Source organism: Hippocampus comes, unplaced genomic scaffold (assembly GCF_001891065.2).
Source record: "Hippocampus comes isolate QL1 unplaced genomic scaffold, H_comes_QL1_v1.1 scaffold147, whole genome shotgun sequence".
Taxonomy (NCBI): domain Eukaryota; kingdom Metazoa; phylum Chordata; class Actinopteri; order Syngnathiformes; family Syngnathidae; genus Hippocampus; species Hippocampus comes.
Window position 1 is genome coordinate 2,953,716 of NW_017805009.1, and position 16,945 is coordinate 2,970,660.

Genomic DNA, 16,945 nt, shown 5'->3' on the forward strand with positions numbered 1-16,945 from the left:
TTTTTCTAATATTTTTGAGAATTGTGGTAATTGGTCTGCAATTCGTGAACACATGTCTTTCTCCACTTTTATAAATTGGAATGACTTTAGCAATTTTCATTTTTGATGGAAAGATACCATCTTTGAATGACAGGTTGCATAGGTATGTGAAAGGTCGCACTACACGTTCTATAATCTGTTCTACTATTGTCATATCAATATTAAAGCAATCAGTTGACTTTTTACTTTTAAATGTTTTTACAATATTTAATATTTCATTATGATTCACAGCAGTAAGAAACATTGTGGAAGAGTTTTTTTCTATGTATTTATCTATTTCGAAAGAATTTATTGGATCAGGAATTTGTTTTGCTAAGTTACTGCCGATATTAACAAAATACTTCTTTGCTATTTCTGCAGTTTCCTCAATAATGGTATTTTTATCTTTCATAAAGTACTCCAGATAATCTACTTTTTTAGAGCTCTTTCTAATTACATGATTTAATATTTTCCATATTTCTTGAGTGTTGCTTTTATTTTGCTCTAATAATGCATGAAAATGGTCTCTCTTACTAGTTCTTATAATATTTACTAATTTGTTTTTATAGGTCTTATATTTTGTTTCAGCTTCTTTGGTTCTGAATTTTAGAAACGATTTGTATAAATTGTTTTTCTTTTTGGTGTGTGGCTCTCCTACAGTATCTGTGGGATTGAAATAACCGAGTTGGCTATAAAAGCACAGCCAAAGTTCCCAAAGGCGCCGGATGTTGTGGGGGTGTCCTGGTTGACACGTCTCTACAACATTGCGTGGACATCGGGGATAGTGCCTTAGGAGTGGCAGACCAGGTTGGTGGTCCCCTTTTTTAAGAAGAGGGTCCGAAGGATGTGTCCCAACTACACCTGTTTTCTAAAGCTGAGCCATGATTGCTCGTGACCTTTGTGATGTCATTTTCAGTCGACAGCAACAGGCAAAATGGTCGTTTCCTGAGATGGACAAAAAAAATGGGTGGATTTTACATGCTTAACTCAGATTCCACAAGTGCAATATTGATCAGATTGCCATGTTTAGTCTAGTGGGGCCTGGCTGCAATAGAACATATTATTGCAAAGACATTTTTGGGGTTCACTTCCCCTTTCAGTATTTTTATTCAGTGTGTCTACTATATTTATAACATCAAAACAAACATGACAGTGTTTTTCCACGTCAAAACCCCCCCAGTTATTTTCAGTCTACAACGCGTTGCCATCAGTAATTTTCTTTCTTACTCTTCTTCCTCCTTCACCTTTGTGTCCTTTTCTTCCTCTTGCTCCTATTTCTTCACCTCCATGCCTTTCCTTCCTTCTTCCTGCTCACTCCATTGTACACCCCACCAACAGCTTACTTGTGGCTTATTTGTACTTCTCAGGCTGATAGCAAACAATACTAATTACCGAAAAGAGTTTTCTTCTGGGCGGCCCGGTGAGCGCATCGACCTCACAGTGCAGAGGGCGTGGGTTCGATCCCGGCTCCGGCCTTCCTGTGTGTAGTTTGCATGTTGTCCCCGTGCCTGCGTGGGTTTTCTCCAGGTACTGCTCCGGGACAGTCTGCGTTAGTGCGGCTGGATAGACGGCTGGTGGAGCCAAGGATGAGTAGAGCGCAGATGTGTGGAGCGCAGATGCGTATTTGGAACTGAGAGTCGCCACTTGGAATTGAAGCCAATCTAAAATTGACAGGAGATATGAACCAATTTCTTTTATCGTCAATGGAAGCGACTGCTTCTTGTTTACTTTCAAATTTAGCTTGTAGCCAACTTGTGGGACGTCATGCACGTTTTGAGCATGGCGTTTCTGATCCACTTGTGAAAGGACAACTGCTTCACACAACAAGGCATATGCAAGAATAGTTCTTATGATTGATTGACTCTCCATGTTTTATATTATGTATTCTGTCATATTTTGTTACTTTATGGTAACTTCTGGCGGCCTGATGGTCCAGTGGTTAGCGCGTCAACCTCACAGTGCAGAGGTACCGGGTTCGATTCCAGCACCGGCCTTTCTGTGTGGAGTTTTCAAGTTCTCCCCGGGCCTGCGTGGCTTTTCTCCATGAACTCCGGTTTCCTCCCACATTCCAAACACATGCGTGGCAGGTTAATGGGACACTCTAAATTGTCCTTAGGTGTGAGTGTGAGCTTTGATAGTTGTTCGTCTGTGTGCCCTGCGATTGGCTGGCAACCAGTTCAGGGTGTACCTCGCCTACTGCCCGAAGACATCTGGGATTGGCTTCAGCATTGTCTCGTGACCCTTGTGAGGATAAGCGGATCAGAAAATGGATGGATGGATGGAGTTTTCTCCTGTGACAGTAGATAATAGTCACAAACGTGCATTGTTTGCAAGGAGTGTGTTGATCATTTGGAAATTGAGTGTAAAGCAATGCGTTGTGTGTTACAAAATTACAAACTTAGTACCAAGCAGTGTTTAGAAATAGTACTGCAAGAATCACGGTTAGAGTTCAAGAGCAAGATTCACTACAGGTGTTGTTGTGGTTGTTTTTACTTTTATTAATCCAAGGTGGCCTACTTTTACATATATATATATATATATATATATTTGTTTATTTATGCACATGTTGCTGGTTACTAACAAGGAGCTGAAGAGTAAAACATTTTTAAAAATCAGTTTGAGCCATAAATGGACCAATACAGCTCTTGGTTCAATTTGAATTTATTTTTAAACTATTCTATATACACACTGATATGTTGACCCATTGGTTTTAACGTTTCGAGAAGGTGACGTAACAGTTTGAGTGCATAGATTGATCCCAAAATGTCAGCCTCACTCCCGAACATTTTGTGAGTGGTGTACCTCGCGTTGCACAATGTGCGGTTTTAACTGCTCTAGACTTTGTGCAAATATCTTGTTTTTCTATCATCTATTCTATTATTTTTTGTAATACCCTGCGACCGACTACTGTCAACCATTTCAGGAAGTAGTCTGCCTTCCGCCTAAAGTAAGCTGGGATCGGCTCCAACAGCTCCCCTCGACCCTGTTCAGGATTAGCGGTGTTGAAAATGGATGGATCCATGTTATATGATAATGATTTTTGTCCATTATACTGTATGTTTTTTTTTTCAATCCTGTAAGCAGTAATAAGGTCTTATTGTTATAAGGGTGTGTTGCTTCAGTGTCGAATTGTGTGGTTTGGAAAGTTCAAAATGAGACTTCAGTATGTTGTCGAGCAATTCTTTACCGCAACAGGTGCCGCAGGGTAAGAAGCTGAGAGACAAAAAGAATGAGCATTGCCCTCAAGCTCAAATCACTTCCATTTCCTGGTCGATGGTTAACACAATAACAGAAACTCAGTCGTGAGACTCGACGTTAGGAGACATGATCTGCTTCAAGCAATAGAGATGTAACATTTTACCACTCTGGAGTTTGACATTCACTTATGTCACGTAAGGCCACCAACTGAACCCCAAAAATGTACATGGGTCCAACAACCTTTGGGCAATCAAAGGATAGGACTCCAGCGCCTTGTGAACGGGAGGGCGGTCAGCAGCTGGATTTCGGTTGCTGAATCCGGGTCACAAGATCATGTACTGTACAATGTATTTCTTTTATTCATGTACATTTAGGGGCCTCACGTCAACGCTTCGGACTGTTGAAATTTACAACATGGCGCCTAATGACAAAAGCGATCTGAAGTGAACAATTTCCAAAATTGAAGCTAAAAAGGTATGCACATGCAGACACCTGTGTCTTCTCAGAGACACGCCCAAAGCAAAACCCACGGTGACATTATTTCAAAGGCTTGTACTATTCCATGATGTTTGTCTTTACTGTAGTACACTAATCGTGTATAGTATGTGTGTTCCTTAAAATGACCAGTTTCAAGTAAATCATTAAATACATAAAAATGATGGAATTATTTCCATTTTTGAGTCAGATTAGTCCTGTATTGTTCACACACAGTCTGAGGTTCATTTAAAAAAAAAAAAAAAGAAAAAACCCTGCTGCACTTGAGTGACTCCTCTTCACTGACATCTAAAGCATGTCGCACAACCTGATCTGTGAGGGAGTCAAGCCCTGCTATAGTTCCGCCAAATGGCAGATCCAACAGTAAAAATAAATCAAACAACACTTTATAAAAAGCAGTCAGGATATGATCTCTTCCTTCTCTGGCTCGACTAAGTCAATCAACAAAGAAATGAAACAAAACTTTGACAGAACCAAATACCGTTTAGGTCCACCCGCGGTAGACCATTACGGCCAGGAAGTCCTACTTTGCTGTTTTAAATACTATCACAAGCGTTGGCCTACATCAACAACTTCAATTCTCATATTTGTTCCATAAAAATGTATTAATTTAACCTCAACAGTCTACTTTCTTCTCCCAGTAAGTATATGTGCATGTTAGAGTCTTTTGTCTCAAGGTTGGAATTTTTTTTTTTTTTCTTTGTGGAGCAGTTTTATTAGCTTCATTTGAGGATCAACTTTGTAATGTTGAGCAGCATTTTTTTGCCGGTTAATCCGAGGGACCTGAAGCAAGTGTTTTATTAACCAAGAAAAATCTGACAATCTAACAAAGGAACAATTTGTTTCGTTTTTTTTAATTTTTTTTATACAATCAAGTTTATAGCTTTATAATTCACATTGTGCATTATTGCAAATATTTTCATGTCTCGAAACACTTTCAGTGGGGCAATTTCAAACACGTACATAGGTTTCTATTTCGCTTTTGTATTTCTGAATGGGTAGTACGTCTTTTAAGGCCGGATCTTATGTAGCGAATGTTGTTTTTTTTCCATCAGTGTTCGTTCAAGGTTGCAAAGACGTTCGCCAACAATTTGAATGATCTGAGACAGGTTTTCTTGCCATAAAGGAAATTTTGCACATATTTAAAAAATTTATGACAAGAAAAAAACTGTTTGCAACCATGAAAAACTGTTTGGAAATGTCTGGCAAATGTTTTCAGCATTCAATGAACTCTGACCCAAAAAAACCCCCAAAACCATTCCCTACATGCGCAGATACGTGCAAACTTTTGCGGCTCAATGAAATACGGGCTTAAAGGGGATGCCAATCCCAAAAATGTCCTTACGATTATATATTCCATCCGCCCCCACTAATCTAAACACATTCTGATGAATATTGCGAACGTGGAATATGAGTCAAGTCATTAAATCCACCAATTTTTGTCCATCTCATTGGGCAGCCATTTTCCCACTGGCTGTTGACTGGAAAAGACATCACAAGTTGATCAGGGCTCAGGTAACAATCAGGTCATCAAGGCTCAGCTGTTTTCTGAGTTTGGTCATGTGACATTAGCAGCCTGAGCATTGGAAAAATGGTTTTGACTTCCGCTTTAATCCAAGTGAAATTAAAGGAAAAAAGAGCTACTCAAATGTAATTTATTGTGTAAAATCTTAAAAATCTTTGATCCTAAGTGTTGCTATTTAATGTGTTTTTATGAGGCGCAAAATGAGAATTTCGACTGCTTATCTCGAGCTAAAGGTTTAGGGATAGCCTCTAGCATGCCCGCAACCCTCATGAAAGATTAGACAATGGATGGATGGATATTTCGAGCCTTGTGTGTAATCAGATTTCAGCTTCTGCGGGCTGCCATGCCACTCTAATTTTCCCATGGCCTTCAGAATGAGCCCAATAAGCAAAGAAATTTCAATTCCTAGCAATGGGGTTGTTTTTTTTAACCGATCAGATTTCAAATTGGTGCTCACTGGGCTAGCCAGGGACAGCTCTGGCCCTTGATGATGTATTCATTTTTGTTTCTTCTGATTGGTTGGTTTGCGCATAACTTGTTCCAGCCAACTTTGACCAGCCAAACACGTACGTAGGAATCTGCACACATTAATGTGTTTAGAATCAGCATATTTCATCAGAATGATATATTTGCTTATTTTCTCAAAATGTGTTTGTCCTTTTAGTAGAAGACTATTAATTTTGAACTGATAATGAGGCACGGATATGTGTGTGGTTATAATCACATTTTTGTAATATTATTGATGGCTTCTATGATTGTGACATGATAGCAGTGGTATTAAGTGTTATGTTTTTGTTTCGGTTGTATTTGGTTTTGTTCCCTCATGTGCCCTCCACCCGTTCTCGTCATCCGTGTCCCTTGTGTTTAACCAATCAGCTCCCTCAAACCTTCGTGTCTTGTCCAGGTGTTTCTCGTTACTTTGCCTGTATTTAGTTCCCTGGGTTCTGTCAATCTTGGTTGGATCATTGTGGGTGTCTGTGTACCCGTGTCATAGGTTTTTGCTATTTGGGTTCCTTGTGCTTTTCAAGACTTTGAGTACTTCAGTTAGTTTTGTCCAGTGGAGTCCTGTTTACGTTTTTGTTAAATACATTTTGTTCAGCCCACCCTGCTACTCCCTGCTTTTTTTGGGGGGGGTCCTCCGCCTACCACATGCAAAACCTTGACAGAATGATCCAACCAAGACTGGACCCCAAGGGACCTGAGACCTGGTCCCACTGCCACCCGTTCCTGTTCCCGGCGGCGCAAGTGTTGTACCCCTGCCCTGTTTCTGCCGAGTCAAGCCATTGGGTCATTTTGGGACGTCTGTGATCCGTCCCTTGAGGGAGGGGTACTGTTATGTTTTTGTTGAGTTTACATTTGATTTAGGTTCCCTCGTGTACCCTTTTTGTCTCCCTCCCTCAACCCTTTGTGTCTTGTCCAGGCGTTTCTCGTGGTCTCGTCACTTGGCTTGTATTTAGTTCCCTGGGTTCTGTCAGTCTTGGTTGGATCATTGCTGTTGTCTGTCACGTTTTGTTTTCTGGCATAGGTTTTTACTACTTTTGGTTTCCTGTGGTTTTCCAGGACTTTTGAGTATGAGTTTTCTCCAATGTACCCTGCAAGTGTATTTTTGTTAAATACATCTTGGTCAGTCCACCCTGCTCCTCCCAGCCTTTTGGGGTCCTCCAACCAACTACCACCAAGTAAAACCTGACATTAAGAGGTGAATTGAATCACAAAGTGTCCACTGAATGCCCAGGTTTGAAATGCATAAACTGCCACTGAATTCTACCTATGGGGGGGGGGGGGAATATCCTCATGGGAGTAAACATCGTGGAAAATTCTCTATCTTCATATGACATGAGTCACTTCCTTTACATTGGCGCAATCATTTCTATTCACGAAGCTCACCAGAGCCAGGTGTACTCTGTAACTGATTATAACTTTAGCCGAATTAAGGCATTAGTTTTAGCCTGTTATCCCCCTTATTTTCATTTGACCACACCAAAGAATTACTTGAAATATTTGCACCAATCCATTGAACCTTCCATCCAGTCATTTTCTGATCCACTTATCCTCACAAGGGTCGCAGGGCATGCTGGAACCTATCCCAGCTGTCTTAGGGCAGTAGGCGAGGACATCCTGAACTAGTTGCTCGCCAATCGCAGAGCACACAGAGACAAACAACCATTTGTGCTCACAATCACACTTGGGGCCAATTTAGAGTGGTGCATTAACCTGACACACATGTTTTTGGAATGTGGTAGGAAACCGGAGTACCTACGCAAACTCCCCACAGGAAGGCCAGAGCCGGGATCGAAACCTGCACCTCTACACTGTGAGGCCTACGTGCTAACCAGTCGACTACCGGACGGCATGCAATTGAACCTGATGACTTAAATGAGACCGAATATAAGAGCTCACTTATGATGGACTGAGATGTATTAATTCAACAATGCATCGTTGTGGTTGTAGTTCTCTGCAAAGTAGCGAAAGCTTAATCCAGCTCTGGCCTGATTTCAAGACAATAGAGCAAGTCTTTCACTTACTTGAAGGTGAATTTCAAAGCATGATCAAGACCAAAAAGGTTGCAGTGCAGGCCTGGCATGTATCTTCAGGCAACACAATTAGGATTTGGTCATGCAGGCTTCACACTTTAATCAGTGATAGGTTTTGTACCCATGAAATGGGTGTCTCGCCGAAATGTTAAATGTCACATTTTGTAAAATCACTTAAGGCTGAAAGTTGAAAATAAAGTAAAGCTGCAAATTGATACAATTCAATCACATTTAGATATTTTTTTTATTTCAAATCCATTGTGGTGGTGAAAGAAATCATAAAAACTCTTGCGTTGTCTAAATACATCTGGAATATTCAACATATTTACAAATAAAAATATTCTGGGTAACTTCAAATGATTAAAAATATCAGGTCACAACTTTTATTGTAACTTGACAACAAAACGGACAAAAAGAAAAACAGGCGTCGTGGAAATTGTTAAAATAATGGTTAAAATTATTGATAAAATGGTAAAATACAAATGGTTCACAAGAAAATTATCAAAATAAAGGAAATTACGTTGGTGAAATAAAAATTACAAACGTGTGTGAGCCAGCGCGCGCATGCGTGTGGCGTGCACCGAAAAACAAAAGTACTCGATAATCGGTTGCACGTGATTAAAACGTTTTACACAGAAATGTATCATTTATTTCTTTTTGAGGAAAACACGTGAAAATGATACAAGTTTAACACATTTTATTCACGTGCAAAGGATGTACATGTTCGAATTAAGTATAGTAAATCCAAAGGATCTTTTTTTTTTCCGTGTGGGCGTGCAAAACTGTGGAAGAAATGGTAGGTAATCAAGCATTGCGTCTTGTCACGAACGCTTCTCCAGGAAGTTGTTTGACATCACCTGTCAACGTTTTTTTGTCTCCATTGTCCATGCATATTTTGTGTAACAATCGTTACGTGTAGGCATAAAAGTACCTACCGACTCGATGTCACAGAATCAAGACGTTTCAGACTATGCAAATAGTGCGCAGGCATTTAAATTAAAGATCATGGCCATTCCTCAATGCATGATCTGAACCGCTTTATCATCACGAGGGTCGCCGGCGTGCTGGAAGTGTGTACCTGCAAACCAGTCGACGCCGTGCCGCCAAACATCATAACCACGACCCCCCCCCCCAAAAAAAAATATATTCTGAATTGCATGAAAATAAGCAAATGAAAACGCTAGCGGCCCCGCGCATTGTCTAATTACAATAACGAATGAGCGAGCGGACTGATAGTGTGTATACTTTACATAATTATCTCAGTCCTCGTTGAAGTGGTTAAACCGGGAGCCCAAGGCGGAACAAAGAAAAGAAAAAAACAAAACAAAAGAAAAACAAGGAAAACAAAATGCTCCAAATTCTTGGTGACGAAAAGTGTTTCCAGTGACGCGCCTTTATAAAAGCTCCGAGCTTGGCAACTCCCTTACTGTACACTGACTGCTGCTGCTGATTTAAACATCTTGGAGCTACTTCCTTACAGGTCACTTACAATACCTAAACCTTAAACAAACAAACAAACAAACAAAAAAGAAACGTTTTATTCGTTTTTATTTGGCATTGTTATTTAATCATATTAGCTTTAATTCTAAGAGTTTGACGTGGTGTTTTATTTTTCCCTTTTCTCCTCACCAGAGATGTTTCGGCGTGCGTGCCTGCTGCTTGCAGCGCTTTGCACGCAGTGGCAAGTGAATGCCCGTAAGTACAGCTTGCTCACACACATTTAATCGTATATGATTTCATATTTTCAACAGATTAGTTTTGATTATATTTCTGTATTTGCTTTCAGAATTTCTGAGCAGGGCGAGCCTTGAACAGGCTGTGAACGCCGCCATCACTAAGGTGGACTCGGCATATGAATATTCAAGACAAGAGTGAGTTCATAGATTTGATGAATAGACTTTTTGCACTGCAGCCGGGAAATGTTGAACACTAACCAGCCATTATTTTGATGTGAAAACAAATATTAGGACTCAATAGAGCTGCAAACTTAGGTTAATTTATGGTAGTGTATAGTTTATTTTTTGTTATAATGTTTGGCAACAGGGGGACAGAACAAAACATTTCTTTAAGTAAAAACAACTCTTTGGCATCTTGCGGCCTAGTTCATCTGCTTCACAGTTGTTCTCGGGGCAAACCTAGGCTCAAACCATCTCAGACAATTTGTTGCTTTAAGTAAATACATGAAATTAATATGGACTCGGTTTAGGTAGTAACCGTGTTAGCTTGGCCCTCTACAACTGTTTTGGTTCGTGGCTTCGTTCCTGACTTCAAAAAAACTGGCAACCCAAATGAGGACAAGCAGTGGAGGGAAATTTCTCCCAAACTTAATGAGCCTAGGCAGAAATTTTGCATTAGAAAAATCTTACGGCACGTCATTAAAAAGAATATCACAAATGTAGACTATACTGAAATAAACGACCATGTCTTAATTTACCCACAAATTTACTTACTCAGTGTGAAATCTGAGTATGTTTAGTTCAACCACGAGCTATTATTCCGTTGCATAAATGGCAATATGGATGCACTGGTTACTGGAATTCTGCCATCTTGTGGAAGAGCGCGGAATTGGAAGGTAGAGGGAACACAGCCGACTTGTATGCCATCTAGTGGATGTGGCTCCCGTCATTTCCTTTAAATTCAGCACAGGAGAGGTGCACAGTCTACATGGCGAAAGGACTCTGAAGTCCATGCAGGGGATCGGCACACGCAAAGTCCATTTAACAGGAAATGCTATCATGTGTCCTTGTGTGACAAGAGTTTTATCTCGTAGTCAGGGATCGGGTGGGGGCGGGGTGTCAATCACATTTTTTAAGATAATAACAAAAAAGACACGTCAGTTCAATTGGTTGATTTATTCGTTGATTCAGCGGGATTGACGCACACTGTTGTCATATTTATGAATGAAATGCGATGACATCCAACACAAATGTCCGCAGATCTCAGAATCTGTCTGCCTGCGCCTTGATCAAATCCACCCAAATCGCATTACACCACCTGCGCCACAACTTACCGTACACTTGCTTTGAGTTGGTCCAAAGCCTACCTCCTGTCGCAAAATTGTCAGGTGCCCTGTGGGCGTGTAATAGAAAGTGTCTTCGCTTGGCCGGAACGCCCAGCAAGGCGCAATGCGGTCTCCCAAATTCTCAAACAGGGTAAACTAGACTTGCCCTTGCACGAAGATGAATATACACCAGTTTTTCCACCAAGCGCATGTGCGCTGTTTACGAAAACAGGCTCCTACATTGTGCAGATGTACCGAATGAGAATTACTGCAATTGTGTTGTGAACAAGAGACTTGCTGTTCGTGAATGTGACCTCTTGGTGCTCCAGATGCCTTGATCGTGTCAGACGCAATGCAGGCAGACCTCAGGATGTGTTGCGCTTTTTCAAGCAACCTATGGGAATCACTCGCGAGGTGGCCCGATCTGCTGATTACATGGACGCCACACTGAATATCATCAAAAGGTCGGCAGAAAGACGTCAAAGACGTTCCATCAATGCCACAGGTGTGTGAAAATAGTATCTCAATATTAGTCAGTACTCAATGTTTGGGACTTTCCAAGATTGGATTTGCCTCAATGGTTTTGCGTTCCGACCCTTGAAACTTATATTCAGTCAAAACTCGGTTTTCGTCCTTAATCCGCTCCAGAAGGCTGTTCGAAAACCGAAATTGTTCGAAAACCGAAACCACGCTCTTTTTAAAATAAAAATGTTTACTGAACACGTCTGCTCACAATGGAAAGCATCACGAGGAAGCGTCACTTCCTCGTCTACCCGAGGAAGCGTCACTTCCTCGTGTAAGGAAGGCGAGAGGAGTCAAATGGTGCATTCAACTGCGCTCAGTTTGTTCGAGAACTGAAATTTGTTCATCATCCGAGGCATAAAAAACTCGAAATTTTTGGTCGAAAACCGAATTGGTCGAGAACCGAGACGTTCGAAAACCGAAGTTTGACTGTATATACTTTAGAAAGTTCGCCACACGTGACACATTCGTGCAGGTTTCACAATGAGGGGCAGAAGGAAGACTTGTTTGTGTGTGTAGATCATCAATAACTGATTTTGATATGATTTTGTCACTAGATTTGCTGTCTGAGGAAGATCTGGAGTTCATTGCAGAACTGACAGGCTGCTCACCTCGACAGCGCGTGCCCTCTTGCAAGACAACTCCCAATCTGAACGTCTTTCGTACCATAAGTGGCGTCTGTAACAACGAGTAAGACAACGGTCGTTCTTGCTTCCTTGCTTTTGGCCCTTTCCCAGTTTGATTGAATTTCTTAGCTTTTACACCCGAAATTGAGCACCACCCATGATGAGGCCCTGATTAATTCCACTTGCCTGCAGGCACAATCCTCGATGGGGAGCCTCTAACATACCATTCGTACGCTGGCTACCTGCTGAGTACCAGGACGGAATCTCGGTGCCCCGAGGATGGGACCCGATTAAAATCAATGGCTTCCTTCTTCCTTTGGTACGATCATCCTATTCTGCTTCTATGTAAAATCCAACTGAGGCTATGCAAATGAGCATATAGAGTTGAAATTGCTATCTTTGATTAAATGATGTCTTTATCATTTAAGGTAAGAGAAGTGTCCAATCGTATCCTGACCACACCCAACAGCGATGTAGTGAGCGACTCAGTCTTTACTCATCTGTTGCCCTCCTTTGGACAATGGACAGACCACGACCAGACCTTAGCGCCACATTCCCCGGTAATCCGTTCATTCAGCAACGGTCTGGATTGCGACGAGAGCTGTGAGCGCACCGAGCCTTGCTTCCCTATTTTGGTCAGTAATCTTCCATACTGTCTGGCTCACGCGGCACACCCGCAAACACAAACACACTCACCACATCTCGCCCTCGGTGCAGATTCCCAAGGATGGCCCGCGCTTTGGCAAGCAGGAGTGCATCCCTTTTTTCCGATCAACGGCAACATGTGGATCCGGCCCCACAGGGGCCATCTTTGGCGGTGCCACTGTGCGGCAACAGCTGAATTCCCTCACGTCCTACATTGACGCAAGTCAGGTGTACGGCTCAGATGACGAAAAAGCTCTGGAGCTTCGTGACCTCACCACAGATCTGGGCTTGTTGAGGGTTAATGAAGAGTTTAGTGACAAAGGCAGAGAACTGCTACCCTTTACCAAGATGATGGCCAATGTGTGTGCAACCCGAGCTCGCATCACCAATGACAAAAATGCCAAGGAAGTGCTTTGCTTTTTGGCAGGTGAGTGACAGGCTGAACGAGCTCATTTGCTATCTTCTACTTCGGAGATTCTGTATTCCAACTATTTTACTTGATGTCAACTTTGAAGGTGATGAACGTTCCAACGAGAACATTATTTTGACTTCGCTGCACACACTCTTTTTACGTGAGCACAACCGTCTGGCTCGAGCCCTGGCGAAATTAAATCCTGACTGGAATGGAGAGAGACTGTACCAGGAAGCCCGCAAGATTTTGGGAGCCTATCTCCAGGTTAGAGCTGGCCTCTCATGAACGATAATCTTGTTTGATGAATTGTCCTGTTTACATTCTTTGTGGTCTCTTAGATTATTACATTCAGAGACTACATCGGCTATATTGTTGGTCCTGAAGTTTTAGCCAAGCAGCTCTCCACCTACCCTGGCTATGATAAATTCATCGACGCCACAATTTCCAACGTATATGCAACAGCTGCCTATCGATATGGCCACTCGATGATTCAGCCATTTGTTTTCCGTCTCGATGCGTCTTATGAGGATCACCCATTGTACCCCTCACCATTGCTGCACACAGCCTTGAACACACCATGGAGGATTGTCTTTGAAGGTATAGTCCCTGTCTGCAGCTGCCTTCTACTCCATGCCCTTGCATATGATTACAGGACATGTAAAAATGGTTTCAGGTGGTATAGACCCAATCTTGAGGGGCCTTGTGGGTCGGCAGGCCAAGTTGAACGTTCAGGATGCCATCATTACTGATCAGCTGAGAGATTTGCTGTTTAGATTCTCTTTTGAGATGGCACTGGATCTGGCCTCTCTCAATATGCAGCGTGGACGTGACCACGGACTCCCTGGTATCTGTTTCTTGCTGACTTCCAGCATACACAACCCGTTCGTTATCACAAGAGTGGATTTTTATTAGGTTTATACCTGTCTTCTCAGGATATAACCAATGGCGCAAGTTCTGCGGTCTGTCACAACCAAGAAATCTGGAGGAGCTGGCTGAAGTGCTGAAAAATAAGGAATTGGCGATAAAGATTCTGGATTTGTACGGCACACCTGATAACATTGATCCATGGCTCGGAGGAATTACGGAGCCTCTGGTGAAAGGAGGAAGAGTTGGACCCTTGTTTGCCTGCCTGATTGGAATTCAATTCCGCAAAGCTAGAGAGGGAGACAGGTAAAGAGATATGAACAAATACATGCCGTTAAGCTGCTTTCACGTACAAACTCGGTGACAAAAATCTTCTTTCCAGATTTTGGTGGGAGAATGATGGAGTATTCACAAAGGCCCAGAGAGCATCTCTGTTGACGACGTCAATGTCTCGCATTATCTGTGACAACACTGGTATCACAGAAATTCCAAACCAACCGTTCCTGTTCCGGCCACGGGGTGATGGTTACACTGACTGCCGTTACATCCCGGAGTTTGACCTCACTCCATGGAAAGACACCCGTGAGTCCCATGGAAAAAAAGCTTGAGAAAAAGACTGCCGTTTGTCTTTGTGTTTTGGAATGACTGACTTCATCATCCTATGTATTCTAGCGTATGGATTTCCTGACTCCAAACCAGACACCAAGCCCACTCCAGGTGTGTGAAACACACATAAAACACACGTTAATTGGACCTTCTGATCTATCTATCCATCTATCTATGAAAGAATAATAACAATTTCAATTGCAAATTCATTGCAAATGCCTGTCGCTCTGACCTTTGCAAATTCAATACTTTGCAATCGGAATTGAGTAATTTCAAAACTCTCTTGAAATGCTTGACTAAAAATTGGATTTTGACTGACTGCTATCACCCATTGATTGATTCCAGCTCCCTGGTCAGCATGGGCGGCCTGGTCACCCTGGTCAGGCATGACACCTGGAGGATATGGCCATCAAGGACCTGCAGGATATGGACATCCTGGACCTGCAGGATATGGACAACCCGGACTCCCTGGACCCCCAGGTAAACATATTGATGGCTTTTCTTTTCAGGACACACAGGTGCCTGTATACCCTTAAAACTGGCGGGTTAAAAATTACCCAGCAGTTTTAAGGTTGTTACCTATCTATGTTTTTCCTTTTCCAGGAACTCCAGGTGCCTATCTATCTGTCTATGTTTTTCCTTTTCCAGGACCTCCAGGAGCCCCAGGGTCCTTTAGCGCTGAGAAAATGGCTTTCTCTGTACGGCTGAGCAATAATTTCCCCAGACCCGGTATTCCTATCCCCTTCCAAGAGGTCATCTATAATGGGCAGAACAGCTATGACATCAACACAGGCATATTTACTTGCATGTATCCAGGAGTGTATGAATTTCAGTTCTCCTGCACCATCTTTGAGCATGCGGCGAGTGTGGATCTGATGCGTAATGGAGAAGTAATTTTGCACTCATTCACCACCAAGCAGGAAGGTTACATCTCAGCCAGTGGAAGCACATACATTAAGCTGAAAAAGGGAGACAAAGTATGGCTTGTAGCTAACTTTGGTGGCAATGGTCTGACAAGAGACAGCTACTTCAGTGGGCATTTGCTCTTTTCTGAGGACTAATCACTAGTACAAAACATCTTGAAGAATAGTTACAAATGGAAACGCTCATGTGCTAACGTTTGGTCCTGTTCAATACAAACGCAAAAATACTGTTGCATCTGCATTGACCCCCTTTTTTTAAAGTTTGGTTTAATTTCACGGATAGCTAGCTAGCTAGCTAGCCAGATAGATAGATAGATAGATAGATAGATAGATAGATACTACATTCATCCAGGGCGTGTACAAATGTTGCGCTTGTTTGGTGTGTGTGTGTGTGTGTGTGTGTGTGTGTGTGTGTGTGTGTGTGTGTGTGTGTGTGTGCGTGTGCGTGTGTGCGTGTATACATATATGTCTATATATCTTACAGCTGCATATTACTTGTGCTATGTGATATTGTGTTCTCCTTCTTTGAAAATAATTCATCATTTAAAAATATTTTCCTTTTCCCCTCTTCCGAAACAATGACTTCCCACATGTCACAGGATATTTTTGACAGGAGCACAACTGAATCATCTTAAGCGAAAAGCTATTCTTTTCTGCTTTGTTGCCATAATTAAATTGAATATGCCAATAAATATATGAATACAGCATGTGTCTCTACAAGATGAATCATATCAAACTTTGAAGATAGATAACGGAATTATCATTATTTTGCTCAAAGGGTTGATTCTAATATTTCATAAGATTGATGAATATGATCTAAGTTATCTGAATACACTTTAAAAGCACACACACACACACACACACACACACACACACACACACACACACACACACACACACACACACGCGCGCGCGCGCACACACAGCATCCCAATGCAGTACAATATTTGCATATTAGAATTTGTTACCAGCCATGGGTGCCACCAAAGAGTCGGGGCCCTTTGAGCTGTGAAATATCACTTTGGGCCCCACCACCAAAAGCTGAAAATTGCAAATAGTATTTTCTAGAAATCTTTTCTTAAAATCACCATTACTTGTGTAAAACCTCAGCCACCAAAATGAATTTTCAAACATCCAAGACCAGGGGTGTCAAACTCCGGTCCTGGAGGGCCGCTGTCCTGCATGTTTTCCAAGTCTCCCTGTTGCAACACACCTGATTCAAATGAACAGGTTTAATGTCAGGCTTGCGCAGAGCTTGCTGATGATCTGATCATTTGAATCAGGTGTGTTGCTACAGGGAAACTTGGAAAACATGCAGGACAGCGGCCCTCCAGGACCGGAATTTGACACCCCTGTCCAAGACCCTGCAAAATTTACTTCAAATTGCCATGACCACAGTAATATAGTTAACAGTAAACTTTTGGGTGGTGGTACAATTTTGCATATTGCGCTATCTTGAGTTAATTACACTCATACTTCTGCCACAATCCTCTCTGTAGGTTAAACAAATAAAATGACATTTTCTTCTATTGACCAGTTGATGGCGCTAATATACAAGGTACAATATAGGCAGGGC

At 42.0% G+C, this 16,945-nt stretch overlaps 1 protein-coding gene across 1 annotated transcript; it reads left to right on the top strand.

Annotated features, from left to right (window-relative positions):
- Window positions 1-9,152: 9,152 nt before the first annotated feature.
- Window positions 9,153-16,074, top strand: LOC109511335 (eosinophil peroxidase-like). Its single transcript, XM_019862354.1, has 16 exons — window positions 9,153-9,250; window positions 9,403-9,465; window positions 9,557-9,641; window positions 11,101-11,276; window positions 11,851-11,983; window positions 12,112-12,238; window positions 12,348-12,554; window positions 12,637-12,991; window positions 13,080-13,240; window positions 13,315-13,573; window positions 13,650-13,820; window positions 13,909-14,146; window positions 14,223-14,422; window positions 14,513-14,557; window positions 14,792-14,926; window positions 15,095-16,074. The coding sequence occupies exons 2-16, from the start codon at window positions 9,405-9,407 to the stop codon at window positions 15,505-15,507; spliced, it is 2,766 nt and encodes a 921-aa protein (XP_019717913.1). The 5' UTR covers window positions 9,153-9,250; window positions 9,403-9,404; the 3' UTR covers window positions 15,508-16,074.
- The last annotated feature ends 871 nt before the right edge of the window (window positions 16,075-16,945 follow it).

Coding starts and splice junctions, on each gene's coding strand:
- LOC109511335 (XM_019862354.1), top strand. CDS start 9,405: ATGTTTCGGCGTGCGTGCCTGCTGCTTGCAGCGCTTTGCACGCAGTGG. Junction 11,277..11,850: donor ACGTTCCATCAATGCCACAG/GTGTGTGAAAAT, acceptor TTTTGTCACTAG/ATTTGCTGTCTGAGGAAGAT. Junction 13,821..13,908: donor ACGTGACCACGGACTCCCTG/GTATCTGTTTCT, acceptor CTGTCTTCTCAG/GATATAACCAATGGCGCAAG.